Source organism: Phasianus colchicus, chromosome 14 (assembly GCF_987193195.1).
Source record: "Phasianus colchicus chromosome 14, bPhaCol1.hap1.1, whole genome shotgun sequence".
NCBI lineage: Eukaryota > Metazoa > Chordata > Aves > Galliformes > Phasianidae > Phasianus > Phasianus colchicus.
In genome coordinates, this window is record NC_143449.1 from 16,796,649 (window position 1) to 16,820,121 (window position 23,473).

The window sequence follows — 23,473 nt, forward strand, 5'->3', positions numbered from 1 at the left end:
AAAGACTCCTGAGCAGAGAATACATGATAAAATGGCCTACCGAGGCCTGACTCTGCTTTCCCAGTGACTCATAAGAGGTGTGGCAAGAGTACAGTGTTCAGAAGGGACCCTGAAGTCAAGCTTCACTGGTCTTGGGTACTGCTTTCATTCTTCTGCAAGGCCTTTGCCTGCAAGGTCATCTTTCTGTACCACACCTTGCCTTTCACCCAGCTGTGTAAGTGGCTCTGCACCTCCCATGCAAGCAGCTGCACTGTCATTCCTGCACAAGGTGCTTCTGTAACCCCCTCCTCTGTTTTCCTCATTGCTGCTGTGGGTGTGGTTTCACCACCAGCTCAAGCCCCTGCTTTGGAAGAGGCCCTCTCTGTACAGCCAGCTGGTCTGTCAGACCCACAGTTGTTTGCAGAGCCGGATGCTACAGACTTGATGTAATCTGTAAGGGCAAGTGCAGAGATGAAGGAGGACTTGAAAATGCAAGGGAAAGAACTGCCTCACTTGACAGCTACACTGATTAAAGCTTAAATTCTGACTGCCGTGTTAGTAACTCAAGTCAAAGGAGCTTCTTATGTCTGAGTGACAAGAGTGAAAACAGGTTATTACTGGAAGCTTTGGACTATGTATCCTCTTTAATCATGAGCGTAAGGTCAGAGAAGTCTCAAAGCTTGTCTTTGAGATTGTTATCAAGTGCTTTGTGGATGTAAAATTTTAGGTACTCATGACCCTGGTACTGTCATACTAAAGATAGCATGGTATTTTTATCTCCAGTTCTGTGAAGTAAGGAAGGGCTGCTGTCACCATGTAAGACGTGTACAGGTTCAAGGTTTGCTTGGCTGAAAGGTGACCAAACTGTATTGGAGCAGAGAAAAATACAAATGAAGTGCTGCAGGGTTAATATCTTGGACCACTCATAGTAATGCAGTTTCATCAAGTTCTAAGACAGTTTCACAAATAAGTGCATCTCTTATGATATTGGGCCAGAAATTACAGCAATCTGTTGAGTTACCAGTGGTTCATCTTGTGCAGATTGCTGTCTTCAGATCTGACAAAACAAGGCCTGTTATCCATGAAATTTGTATGGCCAGAGTTGGTTACTTCTAAGAGAAGCTTCTGAGTAATCCAGCCAGTTTGGAACATGACTTTAGATACAAAGTTCAGGCTTAAAGGTGGGAGGGAACAGAGCCGTGTGTTATCCCTTTGAATCCTTCTAAGTTATGCTGAATCAGGATGAGTTTTCTAAGCAGAGCATGCTCTTGCTTCAGAAGAAACATCTGTGTTCTTATGTCTTTGTGATCTCTTGAAACACAAGATTCTAAGTTTGTGGTATGGCTTTCTTCATTCTGCCATGCTCGAGGAGTCGCATAAAACCTTGAGCATCAAAATACTTCCTTGCTTCTGGGAGATGCTGCTTCTGTCCAATATCCCTCATTTCAGCCTCGCGTTTTTTGGATGTTTTCTTTTTCCTGGCTCCTATTCGATCCCTCCTCTTTGATTGAATTAGGGGTAGGATCTCGTTAGCTCTGCTGCCTGGTAATAAATGTCTTGTGTGCTCTAGTGTAGGAGAGCTGCTGATGGTGTCTTCTGATAGCTGTAATCTGCTCTCTAGGGGTAAATGTTCTTATTGTGATCCAAGGGATGAGTACTGCTTTTCAAACATCTGCTTGAGCAGTGGCCCCTCTTAGGTAAAGTGAAACCAGGGCAGTTAAAACTGCTGTCTTACAAAAAAAAAAAAAAAAACACCAAAAACATGCATGTGGGAAATGGAGTTGAGCTGAAGCTCTGTCCTGTCATCACCTCTGCAGTGTGTGACCTGTCTGTGTCTGGGAACTGTCTTTGGTGTGGACCAGTTAGTCAGCTCGGGGTGAAGTACACGGAGACTGTTTGTGTTTCTGCATTTTTGAGGAACTTAAGGGAGGGGTGAGAATGTGTGTTGCTCCTAGTCACATCTAAGGCTGTTTCAGTATCAGTTTTAAGTAGCGGTTATCACTTACGTCTTTTTGGTTGATAGCTCAACCTATCTGTTGAGGTATTGAGTAGGACATTGTGTAGGTTTTTTAACAATATTTCTTGAGTAACATGTCTTTGAGTTACTGTTCCAGGCAGCCTTTGGTGAAGTGAAGGCGGGAACACATACGTAATCAGAATAACCCATACTTCCTTTTAAAATATGTGTTCTTGCTCTCCCTGTCCTGCTTCTGCAGTGGTCTTCTGTCATCTCATTCTTGCATTCAGAGATAGGAGATTCCCAGTAGCTGCTCCCTATTGCTCAGTCCAACGTTTCTCTTGTATTTTCAGTATGACAGTGTTTCATGTTTTACATCTTCTTTGAAATACAATGCCTGTTGTTGAAGGTCATCTTTAGAGGCACTGAACAGGTTGACAACACTTACTGTTGGCTGGTCCTGGTTAGTGATTTCTGCTCCCTCCATTCATGGCTAACTGACATTAGCAAGTGCTGAAGGAAAAGTACTCCTTTAGGGATTAAACCTGAATTTATGCTGTCTTCTGTGTGTGACTGTGACACGGACATGCATCTTACCAGGTTTTTTAACATCCCCCCACCCCCTTCTGCCTGCTTACAGAGGGAGTAGAGGAATATCATGGGTGAGAAAATCAGCCTGGTATTTACACTGTAGTAAATAAAGTCAAATGGAAAGATCAGAAATCTATCTGGGTGTTCCCTGATACGCAAACAGACGGATGCTGAAAGAGCATTTTGAGGAAGCTATTGCTTGCTTCTGTTATTACTGTGCCATGTGATTCTGTGCTGGCCACAGCACTAGGTGCTGCATTTAGGTGAAGTTTTGAGATGGATTAAATCCTGGTAGGATGAAGAGCTGCCCTTTAAATGGTTTGCCTCCTATGCTCCAAGCAAAGATGAAAGATGTATTAAGTAGGTCTAATGCATCACTATTGAAAGCTAAATGATGCTGGCTTTGTTTTGGTTTGAATTCTTTTCCAACAGTACAGGGACCCTCTGCTTCCATAACCCATGAACATCAGAGATGCAGAAATGTCTTGGGCAGTGCTGATAAAGGTTACTTTTTTGTGTGTGATTAAGAACAGCAGCACACCATGCTGCCCTGCTGTGAAGCTGTCTGAGAAATGTTAAGGGCTTTTTTGATGGTAAAGTAGGGGATCAGAGTGCTGAGAACTCAGATGTCAGAAGCAAATTGGTTGGCTCACCTGCCTATTCCTAGGGCTTGTGTTCTGTGCCTTTGCTTTGCTTTGCTCAGTGGTGAAGGGCACTCCCTGCCACCAACATGATCACTCTGGAGGTGCACTAAAGTTCCCTTAGCTGTTGGACATCTTTAAAAACAGTTGAGTGTCCCTTGGGAGCAGCTGTTAGGAAGTGAATGGTTGTTGTTACCTGCTTGCCTCTTACAGTACCAGGATTAGAAGAAAAGAACTTCAAGAGTGCCACTGTGTAAAGTACTGCTTTGGAGCTTAGTTCCACGCTGTGGAAGCAGCTGAGTTCCCTTTGAATATGTATTGCATATGATTTTCATTGCTTATTTTGTTTGCATTTCAGATAAAACTCAGAGGAAACTTGCACAGATGCTGCTTTGGAGAACTTTCAGCCCAGGTTGCAGAGCTGAGCCTTGGTAAACCTGTCTCTATTACAGCACATTGCCATACATCTAAGTGCATAAGGTTGGTGGCCTCCAGGATCCACACACCTTAATCAGAATGCTTAGCATGTTTACCATAAGTTTAAAATCTGTTCTTTATCTATCAGTCCTTTTATAGCTTTCTAAGTTCATATAATGGCTAATATGCAAGAGTTCATTTTTAATATTTTAATTGATTTCTTTAATCAATTTCTGAACTTGTATTTATTAAATACTTAAACTCAGTATTACCTACTCAATGCCTTTTAAAAGAGAGTTTTAATGGAGAATAAATTGAGCCTTAAACAAATGGTTACTTCTGTATATTACCTCGCATCAGTGCTTATTTCTCTTTGCAAAGTTTTCTCCTCCGATGCAGTCGGTCATTCTTTGAGACTTTTTGTTTACGTGTGACAGTGTCATGAAAAGATACTGAAGGCACCTCTGTTGTATGGATGTAGTATCCCTTTTCTTGGCAAGTGCAGCTGTGATACTGTTTGTAACTGGTCTGATTTGACAGCAGGGATCTGTTAGAATGGGGTGTGAAGTCTCCAGCTGATGTTTTTTGGGCAATCGTGGGTTTCTTAAACTCATTTAATCAGAAAACAACAATTGTAGCATTGAAAAATGACAGCATTCTTTTCTGTCTACTGAGTTTCTCAACTTGCTTGTTTACATGTAGCTTCTCTATGCCTTTGGAAAGGGATAATGTATCCTTCAGAATGGGCTGTGTGCCTGGTCGGGGCAGCTCAGCTTTGCCTGGCACAGTAAGCGACATCTGGTAGACCTCTGCACATGTAAATCTAATGCAAATAAGATCACTTTACATTTTGTAGTTCCTAATATTTGTCTTTCTGAATAATATTTTAAAGCAATATTTGTTAAAAGTTTTTCTTGCACTGTCACAAATTGCTTTTTAGGTTTGGTTTTTTTTTTTCCCGATAAACAAGTTTAATTTTAGAGACAAGTTGGTGTAACAAGGGGAAAAGCACCAGGTTTCAGTGATACTAACTGCAAGCGTGCTTTAAACAGCCATTGCCTTCCATATTGTTTACCTGATCAACATTTTCTCTGAATACTTGAAAATCTTAACAATAACACAGGTATAAAGAGCAGAATGAAAATGTACAAAGGACAGATGAAATCGTTTTGTTCAGTTTTAGTAACATGTTGCATACATGAGAGCTTTTTCTAGCAGTGGTTTAAAATGTGTGATTTTTTTTCTTTGCAGAAGTTTAATAACTGCAGCTCACCTACTGCACCAAAGTTCTAGGTTTTTAGGAGCCCAGCTTTAGTCATTTGAACATGCTTCTAGAAATGTCCATTCTTTCCCTGTAATAGCTAAATACCTTCGAGAAAAGCTCCAGTAAAAGCAGTGATGGATATGTGAGGTTAAGCAGTTTCAAACTCACGAAATGTATTGTGGATGATGGCATTTGAAACAATAAAGGATCACCAGTACAGTATCTCAACATTAATGTGTTTTATTGGTAATAACACAAGCTGACTTAAGCGTTTAGCAGAAATACAGATTCTGAGTCTACATTCAGCACTGAATTTGAATCCTGATGAGAAGAGAAGAGCAGGTTTCCTGCTTGGGTATCAAAACACCTGATATTTTCTTGTGGGGTTACTTGAAATGTTGTTTTTTTTTCCCCTGTTTGTACAAACTTTATCAACAGGCTGAGGCTAATATTTAGGTTTGCACTTTAATATCAAAATTAAACCAAACCTTGTACTCAGAGTAGGTTTTTTTAAGTGGTGGTTGTTGATCTTTTTTGTAGGTTGTAAGGAAGTAATAGGAAATAAAAGTAATTCATAAAGGTCTTAGTTTTCCTTTGTCTAAGGGGGGAAAAGTTGGTTGATATTAATCAGTGGTTCATTCCTATGGGTAGTTATCAAAGCAGTGTTCATTTTCATTGTCCTCAGCCAAAAAAAGAAAAAAAAAGAAAAAAAAAAAAGAAAAACTTTAAACTTGAACTAGCTTAGAGTGACAGGACTGGGAGAACGAGACATGGTTGCTTCAGCACACTTTGGGGGGAAAAAGGGACCAAAAGTTATTTTAGGCTTCCTCAATAGATTGCATGTGAAGTTGCTTATTAGATTAAGAGGCTAATAAATGAGATATGTATCGTCTTTACTATGGCATCTGTTTAGGAGTTGTTCAAATCACTGCAGTAGGGCTCTACAAATACAAATGTAACCTAACATCATGTATCTAATGTACTGTATCTTTATCAGTGATAGGTGAAATCTGGAATAACAAGTGCAAAAAACGGAACAATTACCTATAATGCTTTGTAAAAGAGTTTTTTCCAGTAGAAATCATACTTGTCATTTTGTAAGACAACCCTACAGTCCACCTGTTTGTAACTTTTTTTAATAAAATAGATACCTGTATTACCAAACTGGGGTCAACTGGTCTGTGTTCCATTTCTTTTAGAGTGGGCCAAACAAGCAAGTCTCTTATTTAAGTATATATATAAAATTATTTTTTTCTGGTTTGAGTATATATGTTTGCCTTGTCCAAATCTGTAATGGCCTTATTTTTTCACACAGGCATTTCTGTATGTGTAGGTGGCAATGAGTGCAGGTCCTGCTGCTGTCATCTTACCGTGTCTCCTGGTAACCCTGTGCTGGCCTCTCCACCTCGCTCACTGATGAGCACATTTGGAGCTCTGCTTCAGAGAGGCAGAAGATTTCTCTAGGAAACCTTTCAGCTGAGAGTGCTATTTGCTGGCTGTTATCTTAAATGCTCTGTAAAAGCCTTACATTTGCTAAGTCAGTGATTGAGTCATCTGGGCTAGATGTAACAAGAACTGCTTCTTCCTTAGAACTTATTGTCTTGGTACTTGACCTTCTGTATTGCTTTTGTAACTAAAGATGTGTATTAATGTGAAATGTGTTTGAAGCTTTAAAAACAGCCTTGCTCTCTTAGTAGCACTTCTGGTTGGGTAGGCAGGCATGTCACCTCTCAGACTTAATGCCCCTCCTCCTGTAGAACAGCGTGAACCTTATCTTGTTGGTAGGCTTCCACTTCCTCTCTGAGATGGGGAAATCATTTCCATCTCAAAGGAGGATGACGGAGAGGAAGGGCAGGCTCCCATCCCCAGTCAGCCTGCAGTAAATGAGTTGCTTTCTCCGGGCTGTTGTGACCGGCAATGATGTGTCAGTGGGTGCATCTGCTGATGAAGACCACTGTGCTCTGAGATGTAGTTGGTTGCTTCTTGTCTGTCTGATTTCTCACGCAGTTAAAAAAATCATTGAACAATAATATTCCTGCTCTGTGTGGCACTGAGCTACTTCTGTTCCTACTCAGCTCCGGAGCTGTGTGTGAGTGCAGCCAGGAGGTCCTGGTGCCCTCACCTGTCCAGTTTGTGCAGTCATCAGGGTTGGGGGCTTTAAGGAACCAGGTAAGATTTGTGTGTCGTTATATTTCAAACGTCTTGGTGCTGAGATTCAGCTCAGCTGAACGAAGTGTCGAGTGGTGTCTTTCACAAAATAGGTGTGACAGCTTTGTGCTGCTGTAAGCCTGTGTTAGAGGGCACGGAGGTGGGGCTTCCCAGGCAGCTTTGTCTTCATTTTAACAGTTCCTGCTACCAAAGTGCACAGGCCGTGCACAAAGCTCCTCGTCCTGCTTCTCACGCAGGTTTGACCCCCGCTGTGTGTGAACGGCACTCACACAAACCTGGAGGACAATTCTTCCCCATCCTGCACAGCACTGTGACACGTAAGTGAATTGCTAACGAGGGCAGAGCTGGCCTTGCACGCTCGCTGTGAAGCTGCAGCCCCAGGAGGAAGTGCCGCAGATACTCGTGTGGGTGGGGTGCAGTGCGGCTGCCGCACCTCCTGGTGGGTGGTGAGCTGTTATCTGCCCCTATCAGCTTTGCTGTAATTACAGCTCTGAGCTAGGTGCGAGTGTCTAGTCTTAATTAAAATGAGATACAGCTTCTAAAACAATGCACGTTAATCAGTTTGAGTTCTCTCTGCTGGCCAGTCAGCAGACCTGGGGTGCAGAGGTGGGCATTTCGACCACGCATTGGGTCACAGCTGAGGAGGCCATGGGCAGGATCAGGCAGGGGAGTGTGGCCCTGTGCTCCACACAGTGTGAAAGTGAAATCATTGGCTTTTATTTTAAAAGTAGCCGTTTTTAGCTCTGCCTGGTCCATAGAGCTGCAAGGAGCAGAGGAGGTGAACTTTTCGCTGTGTATCAGCAACAGCAGCGCTGGATTCAAAGATTAAATCCCACTGTAGTTAATTGTTGGCTCTGTTGAGGGCAGCATTGAGCTTATAAAAGCTTTGCTGGCAGCGATGATGCAGTTTAATTACAGGATTGTAGAGAGTGAAGTGCATTGCTCTTCTCAGAACCTGTACATTTAGTATGGAATCAATGCTTGAAATTTGCCTCTGGTCCTCTCTCAAAGCAGTGGTTCTCTTCGAGCTCTGCAAAAATCTGGAGGTAACTGCAATAATTGGTAGGGGGGAGTCTCTTGTGTTGCAGGAACCTGAACTAATCCTCACTGAAGGGACGTGTGTGCTTTTAATGTTTGGTTGGTGATGTGCCTGTGCTCCTTTTTGTGGAGCAATGTGTTTGTGACATTCCTTAAGGGCTACTTGTCCTTTTGGGAACTGACAGACAGGATCATTGTCAGCCTGGGATTCACCCTTCCACCGTAAGAGACCTTAGACGTTTATTCATAAATGCAAATTAGCGATGTCTGTGGTCACTGTGGAAAAGCAAGAAGAAATAAACTGAATTTTCAGTGCTTTATGTTGGAAATGAGAGAAAGCTCTCAGGATGGCTGAAGTGCTGGGGTGATGTGCAGTCGGAGGTGATGGAGCACTTTTGAAGACAACAGTGGATGAGCATTGGCTGGATGAAGGAGCACTTGTGGTGTGCCCAGCCCTGCCTCGCTGTGCTGGGTTGCTGTGCAGGGTCTCTCCAAGTCCCCTGAGGCCCTGTGTCCCTGTGACTCCAGTCACTATGCTGATCCTGGCACTGGTTTCCATTGGATGTCCCAGGAATTAGCATGGACAAGCCAAATGCACTATGTTTAAGCTCAGAAATGCAAATGTAGCTTTAAAATAGGTTTGAATAAAGATTTTAGCTTCGGGGCTTTTTCCTGTGGTCAGGCTGTTTGGAAGTGCATTGCAGTCTGGATTTGAGTGGCTCCTTTTGGGGAAATGTCTGTTAGTTACCTCTCCAAACAAGTGTTTTAACTACGTCAGCTGTTTCTCACCTGTCAGAACACTGAATTGTTTTGTATGAGGCCAAAAAGACAAACTTACAAAGGTTTTATGAACATCCCCTTGAAACCTTTTGCCAGTCATGGTGTGTGAATGTTTCCTGTTCTTTAAATCGTGTCTGCCTTGCAGCTAGCACGCTCTGCTGGAAGGCCCTGGAAGAGGAACCATGGGATAGAGGTTGCCTTGGATCGCTACAAAAGCAGCAAGCTCCCAGCTTCAGATGGATGCTGCTCTGCTGTCTTCTCCTTCCCGCTGTAAAGAATGACTTTCATTCAACTTCAGCTCTGAATTGAGCTATATACTTGAAATTTGGTGGGCCTTGATAGAGCTAATAAGGGTCTTTAAAGGAAGGGAGCTGTAGATGAGAGGCTACCAGGGAGGAAAACATTACCAAAACGCAGGGTTGGTGTCTGTGTGGTGAGGTGGGTCTGATCCCTTAGCCTGGAGGCTCCTTGACAACACGTGTGTTTCTTTGCCTAGATGTAATCAAGGCTTACTCAACTAGAGATGATTGTCTCTAGCCAAGAGGGAAACCACATCTGTCATGAAAGTAAGCAATATAGTTCCTTAGATGTCCATCTTTTCTTCTAGCACTCATTCTCTTCTTCAGCTGTTGGAGAGTCAATTTGATAGCTTCCTTAGCATCAGCCTTTGGCCATAGAATCGTTCTTGACGATGCTCAGCAGAGGCTTCCACTATCCTGGCCTTTAATTCCCTGCTGAGCAGTTGCTGCTGCTTACGGTCTCGTAACCATTGCCAGAACTATGTGAGCAGAGAGCAGGCACTGCCAGCCGTCATTCAGGTTTCTGCAGTGTAGTACCTGCATGGTGAAACCAATATGAGTTCCTAGCTGGGATCTGATGCTTTCTGCCTTGGAGCATAAGGTGGGAAAGCTCTGCACGTGACTCAGAGAGCCATACAGAAGGGGTTGATGGGTTCATCTGACAGCACTGATAGGACAGAGCCTGGGCACTGTGACTTTGCAGCAGTACTGACTGCAGGTAAACCTGCACTGCTTTGCCTTGTTGGGGTGGGGCTGTGTTGGGTGGGCCTGGAAGAGTTCATTGCATCACGCTTGATGCAAACTGAGGACAGCCTAGCCAAGTCCTGGGGTTTTTCTGCTGCTGCATAAGATGTAGGTAGCTGCATCCCCTTATAGAAATGACTGAACGCCAAACAATGCCTGAGTCTATAGAAGCATAGACTTGGCTTGAGAGAATCATGAGGCTTTGCTTTTTCTGTATAAATTGCTTTCTTGCGTCTTGGAAGTGATCTATCAAAATTAAACCTCACCGAGCGCAACCATCATAATAAAAATGAGATAATGTCATATTCTGGATAATAGCTGAGTAGGGCTATTTAGGATTCTTTTATATCATCTGCATTTGCTTAAAAAAAAATTCTGCTTCACTTCCTGATAGTACATCATAGAATCACAGGGTTGGAAAGGACCTGCAAGATGATTTAGTCCAACCATCCTTCTTATGTGACACGTGAAATCTGGAGGAAAAAACACAACAAAGGGTCAGCACTGCGTCACTGCACCATGGGTGGTGGTACTGCTGTGCTCAGGTGTTCATCCCTGCAGACACCAAGGTAGGGGATGGAGCTCTGAGCACCTGATGGAGCTTTGGGTGCCTCTGCTCAGTGCAGGGAGTTGGACAGATGGCTTTTAATGGTCGTTTCCAACTCCATCGATTCCGATTTAAGCCTTATTGCCACTTGCACCGTCTTGTCAGTCACAGCCACGAGAGGGAGCCTGGCTGCAAGCACAGCTCTGTAGGGATTGAGAACAAAAGATAAACGGAGAGAAACTGGTATTTCAGCGTGGTCGCAGTGTGTCTTACTGAGCGTTCCCAGAAAGTTTTGTGTTTTCAGTTAATTTCTCTATCAGCCATCGGGGATTGCAGGTGACGCTGGGAGACTTTTTGTGGGAGATCAGGGGTTGTTGCTCCTCCAGGTGATGTCATTGTGTCATGGTGTCATTGCTGTGCTGGCACCACCCGGGGGTGATGCTGCTCAGCTCTCCTTTATGCTCAGCACGGCTCCTTCTGGGGAGAACTGGGGCAAACTGGAGAGAGAAGTGTTGCTGCAATGTCATCTTCTGGTGGTAAAGCACAGGTGGTTCATAGCTGATGATCCTGCACCTAAAGCACAGAATTAACAATGTGACCACTTCCATTTCCCAGCAATGACTTCTGAATAATAACATCAAACTATTTTGCTGATGCTGAGCAAGCAAAGTTTGATGGAAATGCAAATGCATCGTTATTGTGTTCAATAAATAGGGTGGTTCTGGCTCAGAAGTTTTAGGAAGGGCAGAACTTTTGGCTGAGTCGATTGAGATGTGCTCAAACCAAAATGACTTGGGGAAACAATGAGAAATAATTGTCCTTGTTAAACAGTTAAGGAGCTTCTCTTAGTCAGGGCTAGCTGTTGGTGCTTTTCAGCCCTGTCAGACAACTGTACTCTTTTCTCAACAACAAATTGATGAGGTGTTGTGTATAACAGCACTCACTGGCAGCCGCCTGCTGAGTTAGCCCAGAGGAAAGCCTTTCCTTTTGCTTCCTCTTTCTTCCCCTGCACACATGGGTCCCCAGCTGCCACCAGCAGCTATTCAGGAACTGACAGTCTAGGAATCCTTCTCTGGAGCTGGAAAGGTCCTTGCTGGCAGGAGGTGGCTGTGCTCGCATACAGAGTCAGCGCAGCAGCAGGAGGGGGTTTGCCTGGACCTCCTGTCCCAGTATTTCTCTGTCTTGCACTTATAGGGTCATGGCTCGTGTGCCTGGGACACAGCTTTCAGCTGGTATTGGGGGAAAGCCCCAAGCTCTGCTCTGCATCCCCAAGAAGGGCTCCCACAGGGTTTGGTTCAGCACGAAGCATTTTGGGGGCTCAGGTGAACCATCCCAGTGCTGCTGGCCGGCTGGTTGCTTGCAGTGAGGCAGAGCAAAGCACAGCCAAACTTCACAGCAAAACCACTCTGCCATTTCTCCTGACCCTGCTGTGTGACTCCTGCCCTCGCTTCGCCTTCCCATTTCTCACCAGTATCTGTAAAACTCTGTGTTAGCAGCCTCTGTGCCAGCCCCATCAGCACCACACGGCGTCGGTGCTCAGCCTTCTCCCATAGCAAGAGAAGCACAGTTCACAGGGGGAAGAATCCTTCAGCACAGCGATGCCGTTCAGCCCACTCTCAGGCATTCCGTGCCCTTGCTGCAGCCTCCCCTGCCCATCTGTGCGTGCAGCCCTGCACCCAGCTGTGGGGAGGATGCAGTGTGAGCGAGCAGAGGAGGCTCTCTGCCCTGCACACTGCTCACAGCAATAGGGCTCTGCGCCTGCCTGGCTCCAGGATGCTGCATCTGAAGGTCCAGTTCCTGGATGATTCCCAGAAGATCTTTGTAGTGGACGTAAGTGGGTATCTTATAGAGAAAGAGGAATGCTTATCTGGTGTTATCTTTTGGATATTGGGGAAGGTGAGGTGATGCTCTGGGTGGGGGGTGGGGTGCTCTCATTTGTCTGGCTGCTGTGTTAGCATCCAAAAAGCAAAAATAAGTCTGAGAACAGCATGAAAATTGCAGCTTGAACTACACAGCCTGTGGTGAGAAACGTCTGTGTGCATCTCTCCTTGGGCATCAGGATGAAAAAGAAAAGTGTGTGGTTTGGGGAATAGCTGAGGAGCAAGCTGACCGTATCTTGTTTTTACATGGCAGTGTCCCAAAGCACACTGTTACTGATAATTCACAGGTAATGAATACCAGCTCTGAATATCCACTGCTGAAATACGTTTTAAATGTCAGACATTGATATCAGAGGTGTTAGATGGGTGTGTGTGTACATGGATGACTGAAACTCAATGTGATCGATGCCCTGTCTGTGTGCTGGAAGTGGGACTGAGCTGTTGGTTGGGCTTTGTTAACCACAGCAGCTGATTGAATGAGATAAGCCAAATGAATCTGTTCTAACCTTTACCTGCATCTATTTTGGGACTGCTGTGTTTAATATAAAATTCGTTTTTTAATGTTCTGTTGCAGATCTTAGGCACTTCTGTTCTCTTTATAGATCACTGCTCAGTCTTGATGTGCTGTTCAGTTTCTTTGTGACAGCGATTCTGCACAAAGAGGGTTGCAAAGTAATTTCTTCATTTAGAATGACATGGAGGTCATCTGATTTGGTTTCTTTGATGCGTTTTAGACCTGAGTTTTTCTTAAAAATGAGAGTGGTCATTCACAGATGTTTGCCAGGGATTCGTATTGGTTAGATCAGGGCACGGTGAGAGACCATTGGAAAGATGCTGCTGTTACAATATTGCTGCATTTTATCCATCTCTGCTCTCTTCTTTGCTCAAAATGCAGTCCTGTGCCTCTGCACACTATAGGGCAACAAATAGGTTCCATTAGAGAGACTTGGAGCCATTTCCTATTTTAGCGTGGAAGGGTCCTGGAAATCCCTTTGGGGCACTTTGTGTGTTTCATGCTGTGTGGTTCAGATAAATGAGAACTGGATTAGAGACTTCTCCATTAGAAAGGGACCGCTTTGGGCTAAGTCTTGAGCACGCATTTCGAGAGACTTATCCTAAGCCCTTCCCGAGTTTGGAAAGCTTTTTTCAATGGAGAGCACTTCAGTATAATGGGAGGAGAAGGACAGCAGAGAAAAAACATGGCAGGGCTGGTTACAAATCAGCGTAACACAGTGCTCTGGGGCAGGGGAAGGCATCAGTGAGTGGCTGCCTGGCACTGAGGGCACTGGGCTGCTCTGCTGCTTGCAGTGTGGAGAGGGAAGGCGAACACAGCCTCTCCTTTCCACCATCCCCACTGCTGTGCCCTGCAGCAGCCCCACAGGCAGCTCCAAGGGCACATTTAGGAACGTGGGGTGCAGCCCAGCCCTGTGCAGCAGCTGCGTGCACCCAGCCCAGCCAGCAGCTCTCTGCCCACACACGGGTGGGTAACAACCCGCTGGGATGTGCCCATCTTCCCCGTACACCTGACAAAGGCCAAGGCCTTTCATGCTGGAAAATTCTAGCTTAGAAATCAACCCTTATAATTGTTTTTAATTAGCCTTGAGATCTTGTAATTTCGAGGAGAACCGGGTGTGCTGCAGAGCAAATGCTGTTATTAGGCTATCACTTTGCAGCAGGCTGACCGTGCAGAGCTGGCAGCAGCTGTGACAGGTGCTCATTACTGAGCCCTGAGCCATCCACAGCACCCCCACGGAACCCTGAGCTGCCCCTGTGCCGGCCTGTCTGTGCTCCTGGGTGTCTCTGCCCAAGTTAATAACTTAGGAATTGAGTTTTTCCTGGTTTTTGCTCCATGCCCTGTACAGTTTTGGTGCTTTCTGGCCTCCTGTGTCAGAGCATGGTGCTACTTCATCAGCACTTTGCTGACCCAGGGTGCAGGATCTCTGCAGGGTCTGGTGCTGTTAATTACCACTGATTGCAGCTCATTGTGCCCAGCTGTGGGGGCACCCAGGTAGTGTCTGTCTGCAGCTCCAATCCCAACAGCAGTGACTGCAACAGGTGTCCTGAGACTGAGAGTTCTCTCCCGGTTTATCAAGTTCCTAAGGAAAGGTGAGAAGTGCTGGGGAGAAATCTGACCTCCACGAGCCAAGATAAGTGGCATAAAGCTGCAAGTGTCCCATCCCATCTAACAAAGACATTTACTGAGTAAGGTTTTGCTGTGGCATAGTAACAAACCAACCCACAGCCCGTCTCAGCAGAAGGGAAGGGGATGAACAACTTCCCAACCTCCCTGAATCCCCCCTCCCTAATGCTGTCAGCACTGCTAACCTGTTGCTTCTCCATGTATTTGCTCACCAGCAAAAGTCCTGCGGGAAGGGGCTGTTCAACCTCACCTGCAGCCACCTCAACCTCGTGGAGAAAGAATACTTCGGGCTGGAGTTCTGCAGCCAGGCTGGGAACCACGTGAGTGTGTGCACTGTGCCCATAGCGTGGCAGCAGCGTCCTGCATCGGGGCACTGTGTGGAAAATGGAGATGGGAATACCTTGAAAATGGGAGCTGCGGGCCACAGCCAGGCTGACGAAGCCCTGGGGACAACCACAGTTTGCTCATGGGGTTTACCCATAGCCACCTGTGGCAATGCAGGATAGCCCCACACTGGCCAGCGCTCCTTTATGGCATCCCATCACAAAGCTGCTGCTTTCATTTCTGCTGCCCTAGTGCTGTTTGCTGACAGCTCTTTGTTACCTTGTTTCAGGTCTGGTTGGAGCCTCTAAAACCCATAACAAAGCAAATTAAAAGTAAGTATTGCCAGAATGAGGTTCTTCTCAAGCATTGCGGAAGCAGACAGCGCTGCACTCTGCTGTCCTTCTTTGTTCTTGGGGGTGGGAGCTTTGCCTTCTGGTGTTTACCTGCCCTCCCTTAATGGGTTGAGGCTGGGCAGGGTTGTTTGCAAAGACACAACGAACCCTTTCAGAAATGTTTCTGCAAAGTGCTAGCTGCATGTTTTAGGCTTGAGCTGTTCATATCCCAACAGCTGGGGTGGCTGTGTGTGTGCATTGCTGGGCTGGCGGAGCAGTGGGGATCGCTTTCTGAATGCCCTCCTTTCCCATTTGCAGCTCTTTGCAGCCCAGGTGCCCAGCTGTAAGGCATTCAGCACACAGTGACCCCACTCCCTCCCAGACCCAAGGCCCCATTGCTGCTTGGTGATGCTCTGCAGCCCGACCTGAATGCATGAGCAGTGCTAACACAGCCCCTCCTTCAGCCTGCAATGAACCAAATGATATTTGCCACAAACACGATGGTTAGGAAGTGGTCAAAATCATAGGGCTGTGCATGACCCTGTGTTTCTATGGGGAGTCCTGGAGCTGTCCTGCAGTGGCTCTCTTGGTGCCTACAGAGTTGACTTCCTACCTCCATGTGCTTTGCCTTGGGTTTGGCTGCTTGCTCTTGCTTGTGTCACAGGACAGCTTTGCCCAGATGGATGCTGGTGCATCCCAGTGGCTCAAAGGGCCAGGGAAAGCCCATTGATTTTGCTGAGGGTTTAACATGCAGCCCCAATGGCAGCTGCACTACTCCAGGGCAACACCCAAAGCATTGCTGCCATAGGAACCTATGCAGAAATCCCCTTCCTGACCCTTAACAATTTAAAGTAATGTTGGGTCATGTTTTCTGTAATGCTATTGAGGAGTTCACCTCCCTGTTTATTTCCGTCCATGGTGGTGGGGTCTGGGCAGGATGGAGGCCCTAGCGCTCAGGGCTTCTGCCCCAGGCCTATAAGGGGCAGAGTAACATAAGGAGAGGTGTGTGTGAAGAGGGTTGTGAATGTTCTCCAGAGCCACGTGAAAGAAAACTTATGAAGGTGTTGTGTTTTAAGATCCTAAGGAGGTTCTTTTCAAATTTATGGTGAAATTTTTCCCAGTGGACCCCGGACACCTGCGAGAGGAGCTGACGAGGTACCGTGTTTGTTCTATGCTCCCTTACTGCCCTGTCACCTTGTTTCTGCAGTCACTACGCGTGTGTTTATTTCCTTACCATCATCCAATCTGATCTGTCTGTTGGTGGTGGTAATCCCAAATATTGACAGAGCCCCGTGCTGTACAAAACAAAACCCCAATGCGTATCTTTTCTTGATGCTCTGTTTTTATACAAAATCCACTCGATGGCAATGCAATGTGCTCTCTGCCAAATGTTTGAGCAGTTGGGCTCTCAGTCATCTGGCTCTTGCCTCAAGCTGTGTTCTGAAAGAAGAACCTCCATTTTATTTTTGAAATGGACAGGGCGAGCTCTTACATTTCACAGAAAGCATTGCAAACAGGAACTAAGAATAAAATCAACGCAGTGCTTCTGCAGAACATTAGCCCCGAGAGACATGAATGCCCTCCGAAGCATAAAGGAATGTTAGCTCTGAAACCTACTAATGGCCATATGAGCAGCAGGGGCACACTGCTCAGGGTGTGCCCAGCTGGATCCTCCTTGGGGGCCTGCATGCTCCTCCCATGCCCCCTTCCTCCATCCTTTGGGCAGGGGCACAGGTGCACCTGGCTCTGTGTCCCATGGAAGTATCCATGCTCAGGGCAGCTCCTGTCCCCCCTGCAGGTACCTCTTCACCCTGCAGATCAAGAAGGACCTGGCACTGGCGAGGCTGCCCTGTAGTGACAAGAGTGCGGCGCTGCTCGTCTCCCACCTGCTGCAGTGTAAGGACAGCGGGGCTGCAGGGCATTGCCTCAGCCATGCAGTGCAGAGTGCCCACAACCTCACTCTCCCTATGCACCCCTACAGCCGAGCTGGGTGACTTCCATGAGGAGACAGACCAGCAGCACCTGGCCACACACAGGTACCTGCCCAACCAGGACTACCTGGACAACAAGATCATGCACTACCACCGACGGCACAGGTGAGAGCTGCTCTGCCTCTCCATCAGTGCTACAGCTTTTCAGTACCCTGGCATGCCTGCATCCTAAAACCTTTTATTAATTCCTTCAATTTCTTGGTGTATTTGGGATTCCAGGGGGAAGACGCCGGCAGAGTCAGATGCCCAGCTGCTGGATGTGGCCAGGAAGCTGGAGATGTATGGAATTCGCCCACACCCTGCCAGCGATGGCGAGGGAACGCAGATCAACCTGGCGGTGACACACATGGGGGTGCTGGTCCTGCGGGTGAGCACCACCTCCTATCCTCCCCTCTCCCCATGCCAGCTCCAAGTCCTTCCCTGTCCCACACAGCTTGGGACCATGGAGCTGCTCTGGGCACAGCCTTAGGCTCTGTGCTTTGCCAGCTCGGGATGTACGCTGCAGTGCATGCCCATGCACAGCCCTTGTCATTGCATGCACGTCTGTGTAAGCACCAAAGGTTACACGGCTGCGTCATGCACGCTCACCGTGTAATCTTCCAGCAAAAATAGCCATCTACTGTCTGTGCAATTACATAATGCTGTAATCACAGTGTAGCTGCAGAATAAATACAGACTTCCTCGCAGCCGGTGTGAAACAGCGCTCGGCTCCCACACCAACTAACTTCAACATGGGAACATCTTGCTAGCACAGAAAAAATCCTAACTGTGGGTCTGCAGTTGGCAATTAGTGCTGCCAGACCCCATGATTTATTGAGAGCCGTAAACACCCCCTGTGTGCAGGCATGATTGGAGCATCTGTGAGCTCATGGCAGCCTGGGCTCTCCCAGAAAGCCAAGAGGAGAGTCAGTGCTGTAGTACGGAGTGACACCATTCGATTTGCGTGGCTGTGTCCAAATCCATGCGTAACAATAAGAAAGGTGAGGTGTGCTTGCAGTCTGTCCAAGCTGGTGTTAAGGACATGGAGGTGAGATGAGCACTTCTTTCAAGAGCAGATTCTGCATTAACTCACCTGCCCTGTGGGCTGGGAAGGATGGGGAGCTGCTGTGACTTCTGTGAGTTTTCTCTCGGACTGCTGCAGTTTCAGCTTTAGTAGGCAGCATTCAGCCCTGAACATCAATTGCCACTCTTGGAACCAACTGATATATTAGAAGTGAACACCAGACCCTTGGAGCCCCTTGCCTAGAGCCAGGGAGGAGCACTGAGAGCTGCAGCAGCAGCTTGTGCAGAACCTGCTAGCTCAGCTCTGACCCAGTTGTATTTCTGCATTCTCTGCTTGTCCTGTCCCACAGTAATGCTCTGTCCTTCCTTGCAGGGCAATACGAAGATTAACACGTTCAACTGGTCCAAAATTCGCAAACTGAGCTTCAAGAGGAAGCATTTTCTCATCAAGCTCCATGCAAACATTGCTGTAAGTGCTGTGCTGGGGCTTAGGTGGGTAAGCAGCCAAACAGAGCCCTGCACCCTGAGCCCTGTGTGTTTGTCCCCTGCCATGCAGACTCTGTGCAAGGACACGTTGGAGTTCACAATGGCGAGCAGGGATGCCTGCAAGGCTTTCTGGAAGACATGCGTGGAGTACCATGCCTTCTTCCGGCTGTCTGAGGAGCCCAAGTCAAAGCCCAAAGCCCTTCTGTGCAGCAAGGGCTCAAGTTTCCGCTACAGGTAAGGGCCCAGGGGAAAACCTTGGTGTGAGGCTGCCCAGGGCCAGGCTGAGGGCATTTCTCACATCTTTCTATCCTCACTGCTGTAGTGGGAGGACGCAGAGACAGCTGCTGGAGCACGGGAGGAAGGCAAAGATGAAAAGCTTACCTTTTGAGAGGTACTGGGAGGCGGAGGGAGATGGGGGGGGGGAGAGGGGAAGTGGCAGGACCAAGATTGGAGCCATGCACCCATCCATGTACTCTGCTTTGCAGGAAGCACTATGCATCCCACTATGATGAGAGGCAGTGCCGCTCCTCTCCCGACCTCCTGACTGATGTGTCCAAGCAGGTATGACCTTAGGGGGTGGGTGGGGAGCAGCTACAGGCCAAGCCAGCACCTGGCTCTTCATCCTACTGCTGGTCCTGCTTTGCCCCTGGGCACCCACACACCCCTCGTCTCACAGGTGGAGGAGCTGCGCTTGGCCTACGGCAGCTGCGGCTCCTTCCGCACCACCAGCGGGGTGCACACCTCCGAGCCCACACTGGACAGCCGCCACAGCGGATCTGCCACAGCAATGATGTTTGCTGCCGAGCTGGAGCGCTTCAGGCCTGAAGTGGTCCCAACCTTCCTCCCCCACTCCAAGAGCAGCTCCGCCTTCCCTCTGCTCTACGCCCAGCTGGAGTTGGAGCGGGCATGGGAGCCCAGCGACCCCTTTAGCAGCAGGAACCCCTTGACATCCTTCCGCCCCCACCACAAGTTTGCTGGGAGCAGCAGAAGCCCCTCAGTGGGCAACATGCGGGAGGTCAGCGTCAGGCCTCTGGTGTACATGGATGTGCCATGCCCTCCGCTGCCACCCACCCCGGCCTCCCAGCTCCTCTTCTACGTAGACAGGCCACCACCGCCCCTGTGCCACGTGCCCAGTGAGGAGGCAGAGGGAGCGGCCGGTGGGTGCATCCCCATGGCCACAAAAACGGCCAAGTGGGGCCCCAGCAGCACATGGATGGGGGAACTGCAGCACGAAGCCTCGCACAGGGCTGTGAGCACCAGCATGGGCCCAGATGCAGAAAGAAGGCAGCCAGCTCGCTCCTTCGATTACAGCCTTCAGGAACAGCCTCCCAAGCGCTCCTGGAGTCAGTCGGACATGAAGGCCATCCGCTTCCCCTACAGCTCTGAGTTCAGGCCCCTGGGTCCGTGCCCAGCCCTGAGCAGCCAGAAGGCCGGCATCCTGCAGCACTTGCTGGCCCAGCAGGGCGCAGTGCCAGGGCTGCGGCGTGCTGCTGAGCGCTATGTGGGCAGCAGCACCGAGTCCAGCGACTCCGATTCCGACCTCCTGGCTGCTGACTACTGCTCCCTGTACGGCAGAGTGCTGCGGGCACCCAGGGCCCGTGTGCGGCTGTCCTCGGGCAGCCTGCAGCTGGAGGAGGAGGAGGATGAAGAGGTGTCCTTGGCCACCAGTGCTGCTGAGGAGAGGACTTGCAGGGAGGCCTCCAGGTATTTCACGTAGGTGCCTCATGCCTGCCAAAAGGAGAGGCCAGGCAGAGCCATGCCTGCTGAAGGATCACGGTCCTGCTTGCTGTTTGTGAAACAAGGGGTTGGCTTGTATCGTGTGAGTGACATTAGCTTTAGAGGATGTTTTAACAGATAGCTGAGGGCATCCAGAATTACCCATCTCCTGTGGCACATAAGGAAGATGTCACATTCCTGTCACCAGGTTGTTCCCTCCAGGGATCCAACACCAGCTAGAAGGGCCAGGCTCTCCCAAACCCCCACAGCCACCACCTCCAGTCCTCGCTGGCTGGCTCAGAGCTCAGCCACTGCTGCTGTTATCAGTACACTGGGTGGAAAAGAAGGCAGCATCCCATGAAAGTTCATAAACATCTTGTTTTTCCAGGCCCTGGGAAGCACACGTTGAGCTTTGGAGGGGAGCAGCATGGTCATGGAGCTGCCAATGTCCCAGCACAGAGCTTGTCTGCTACCTCACCTTGCAATCATGCTCCCAGTCCTTGAGAGCAGCTGCACGCATTTCTTCCTTTTTTTTTTTTTGTAATAACACAACCATTACCCTACAACTACAAGTCATCTACTCTGCCACCAGGAGAATGGTGCTACCTTTCTACTTTTTCTTTGATTTTTAATAACTCTATGAGACTGTAGGACATGACTACAATAGGGACAGTCTATCTATGAGAGATACTGGAATGGATTTCAGGAACACAGCAGGAACACAGGAGCTGAAGCAAGGACCAAATAGATTAAGATGTACAAAGAACTAGGTTTGTGGTTACTGTCTCACACTGTGCATCATTTTCTTTTGTTTTAGGAGCTGGACAATAAAAAGGAGTTGTTCACAGCTGAAATTTGGTTTCCTTTTTGCCTTATCTCTACTGTGACCCACCTTCCCCTGCTCCCTGGTAGCCCTCAGTGCTCCACAGAGCTGCTGGTCTCGTTTACCTCTCTGCCTTCATTGTCTCAGCAACTGTATGGCTCAATAAATGCTGCTGAGAACAGCCACATTCTTGGTCAGCTGCCCAAAGAAACATGCTAGATCAATAGTGGAGCAGAGTTTGCTTTTGCTCTAGATTATTCCATGCTGAAGCTGTGAACTACCTGGAACCTCCATGCAGCTTTGGGACTGCTCTATTAAAGAAAGAGAAAAGGTAAATTTGAAGAGTTGTTTCTTCCCTTTCCCCACGCTGTATATCAGAAATAGCATTTAGGCGTGACAGTTCACATGCTTAACAGGGTAAGGAAAAAATAAGCAACTACAAAGTCTATGCATGGTCCCTAAAGAATATCCCTTAAATATCTGTCATACCTTAAGAACACAGGCAAATCTACAGTCACTGTTAGGTCCTGAGCACGTGGAGCTGTGTGAAGGCAGGCCAAGATAAGCTTTACCTTGGGTGTTGTCCAGAGTCCCACCAAAGGCATCATCATCCAACTACAGTGCACAAACCTTCAGGAACTGTCAGCTCCGGCATGCAAGACTATGCTGGGAAAACTACATTGAGATGGAGAAACAAGGACTTGGGGACTATTTTTGGACTTTTTCCATTGAGCACAGAGCTCTGAGACACAGCATGTGCACTGTAACTTAGCACATCACACATGATGGCCAGCAACAGCAGAGGAACTAAGCAGCCCTGAGAAAGGGATAGAAATTAACATCTTAAACTAAATTCATCACATAAACCAACTTCCCTGGAACCAACTAAAATAAAGAAACAATCACAGTAAGCACAAATGCAAAGGGATAACCAAGAAAATCCTTAACCGTGGGACCTGTACTGCCTTATCTTAGCCCTGTTCACCAAGAAAAAGAAAGAATATCAACTAAGCACACTTTTACTGGTAAAACAGGGGATGGAGGGATGACACAGAAGGATTTGAACTGCTGATGATGGAAGACATCAGTACATAGGAAAAGGCAAATGCACTCATTAAGCAAGCAAGCAGTACTACATGTGTGTATGTATTAGGGTATAAAACATCAAAACATACACAGTATAGGAAGAACATCAGTCTGGAGGAGCGCTAAGGTTTCAGAATATCTAACTCATTTCTGTGTTAAGTGTAACTTTGTTTCTTGGAATAAGGTGAAATAAGGCAAGCCAGCATATATACCATTACAACTTTGCAAAGAAAATAATTTTATTCCAGTGTTAAGTCATGAAAGAGCGTGATAAAAACCAGACTTTTAACAAATACTAAGCTTTATGCAAACACATTAAGAATCTATATACTCTCCTACCCAACTACAGGCACCTAACTGAGTGCAAGAACAGGTTTTCACAATACCACATGCTTACCATACAGAAGAGTATCAGAGGAATCAGACTGGGGTTTCATCAAGGAGGATATAAACTTCAATGTCAATTCTTCTCAATTTACAGTGGGACAACTACCAAACCAACCAAGCAAGATGGCTCTTGCCTGAATATTTTGGTATCTTCTCCCATTGGTTATCTGCTAGCAACAGAACAGTGCTGATTAAGTTACACAGTTCAACAACTAATACATAATGGCAAAAAAGTCAACTGTTCTCTGGAAACCAGTAATACAGACATCCATTCTTAAAGAGTTACTGTCCTGTGAAGCAGAGATCTTAGGTGCAAAAATGCCACATGCAGTAAAATAAAGTTTTAAAGGGATTGATGTTGTAAGAGAACGACAACACGGATAACTTCCCCTCCACACACTGTCCTAAGAGGTAGGTATACATCTACCCATTTCATAAGGTGCACCATAGTTCAGCAACGTGTCCTATTTGTGGTATGACTACACGTTCCTTTATCCCCTTAATTCACTATTCCTAGCTACCCAAAATTGGTTGTAGAGTTGCACAGATTAAAAGACCCTGTGTCCACAGGCTAGAGCCACCACTTAAAACAGTCAAGAAAAACTCCTATCACCCCTCCACTTGGCCTCATAAAAAAAAGAAAAGCACCTTACAAGGAAGCTGGCACAGAAGTAAAAACATGCTTTTACTTCTGAGAAATCAGTATTGCAGGTCTTTAAAATGAGATTTAGGATGAGACAGGTGAAGTAGATAGAAGCTGAGGTCACTGTGGCACAGGCCTTTCTGTACCTCCGCTCCACAACGTCCAACTCACCATTAAGCCAGCACTCCCACATCTGCACATGGCTGTCACAGGGCATGAACACTTGTCTGATCCTGA

The 23,473-nt window shown here is 47.2% G+C and overlaps 1 protein-coding gene across 4 annotated transcripts; it reads left to right on the forward strand.

Moving 5' to 3' along the window:
* Positions 1-3,526: 3,526 nt before the first annotated feature.
* FRMD7 (FERM domain containing 7) lies at positions 3,527-21,190 on the forward strand. Of its 4 annotated transcripts, none has more exons than XM_090150378.1 (12): positions 3,527-3,648; positions 6,165-7,335; positions 14,662-14,766; positions 15,060-16,257; positions 16,901-16,998; positions 17,084-17,198; positions 17,313-17,460; positions 18,469-18,564; positions 18,652-18,815; positions 18,904-18,972; positions 19,067-19,142; positions 19,258-21,190. In XM_090150378.1, exons 4-12 carry the CDS (start codon positions 16,205-16,207, stop codon positions 20,296-20,298), a joined length of 1,860 nt encoding a protein of 619 aa, XP_090006504.1. In that variant the 5' UTR covers positions 3,527-3,648; positions 6,165-7,335; positions 14,662-14,766; positions 15,060-16,204; the 3' UTR covers positions 20,299-21,190. The 4 variants fall into 4 exon arrangements, with proteins under 4 accessions (XP_090006504.1, XP_090006505.1, XP_031450067.2 ...); XM_090150379.1 differs by lacking the exon at positions 6,165-7,335 and having other exon boundaries at positions 15,060-15,102; positions 16,179-16,257; XM_031594207.2 differs by lacking the exons at positions 3,527-3,648; positions 6,165-7,335 and adding an exon at positions 11,046-12,256 and having other exon boundaries at positions 15,060-15,102; positions 16,179-16,257.
* The last annotated feature ends 2,283 nt before the right edge of the window (positions 21,191-23,473 follow it).

What these genes read in the sequence shown, in the direction of transcription:
- FRMD7 (XM_031594207.2), top strand. Translation starts at nt 12,200, where the DNA reads ATGCTGCATCTGAAGGTCCAGTTCCTGGATGATTCCCAGAAGATCTTT. An exon ending in GCAGCCAGGCTGGGAACCAC is followed by an intron (nt 14,767 to 15,059) that starts GTGAGTGTGTGC and finishes ACCTTGTTTCAG; the next exon opens with GTCTGGTTGGAGCCTCTAAA. An exon ending in CACTACCACCGACGGCACAG is followed by an intron (nt 17,199 to 17,312) that starts GTGAGAGCTGCT and finishes TTGGGATTCCAG; the next exon opens with GGGGAAGACGCCGGCAGAGT.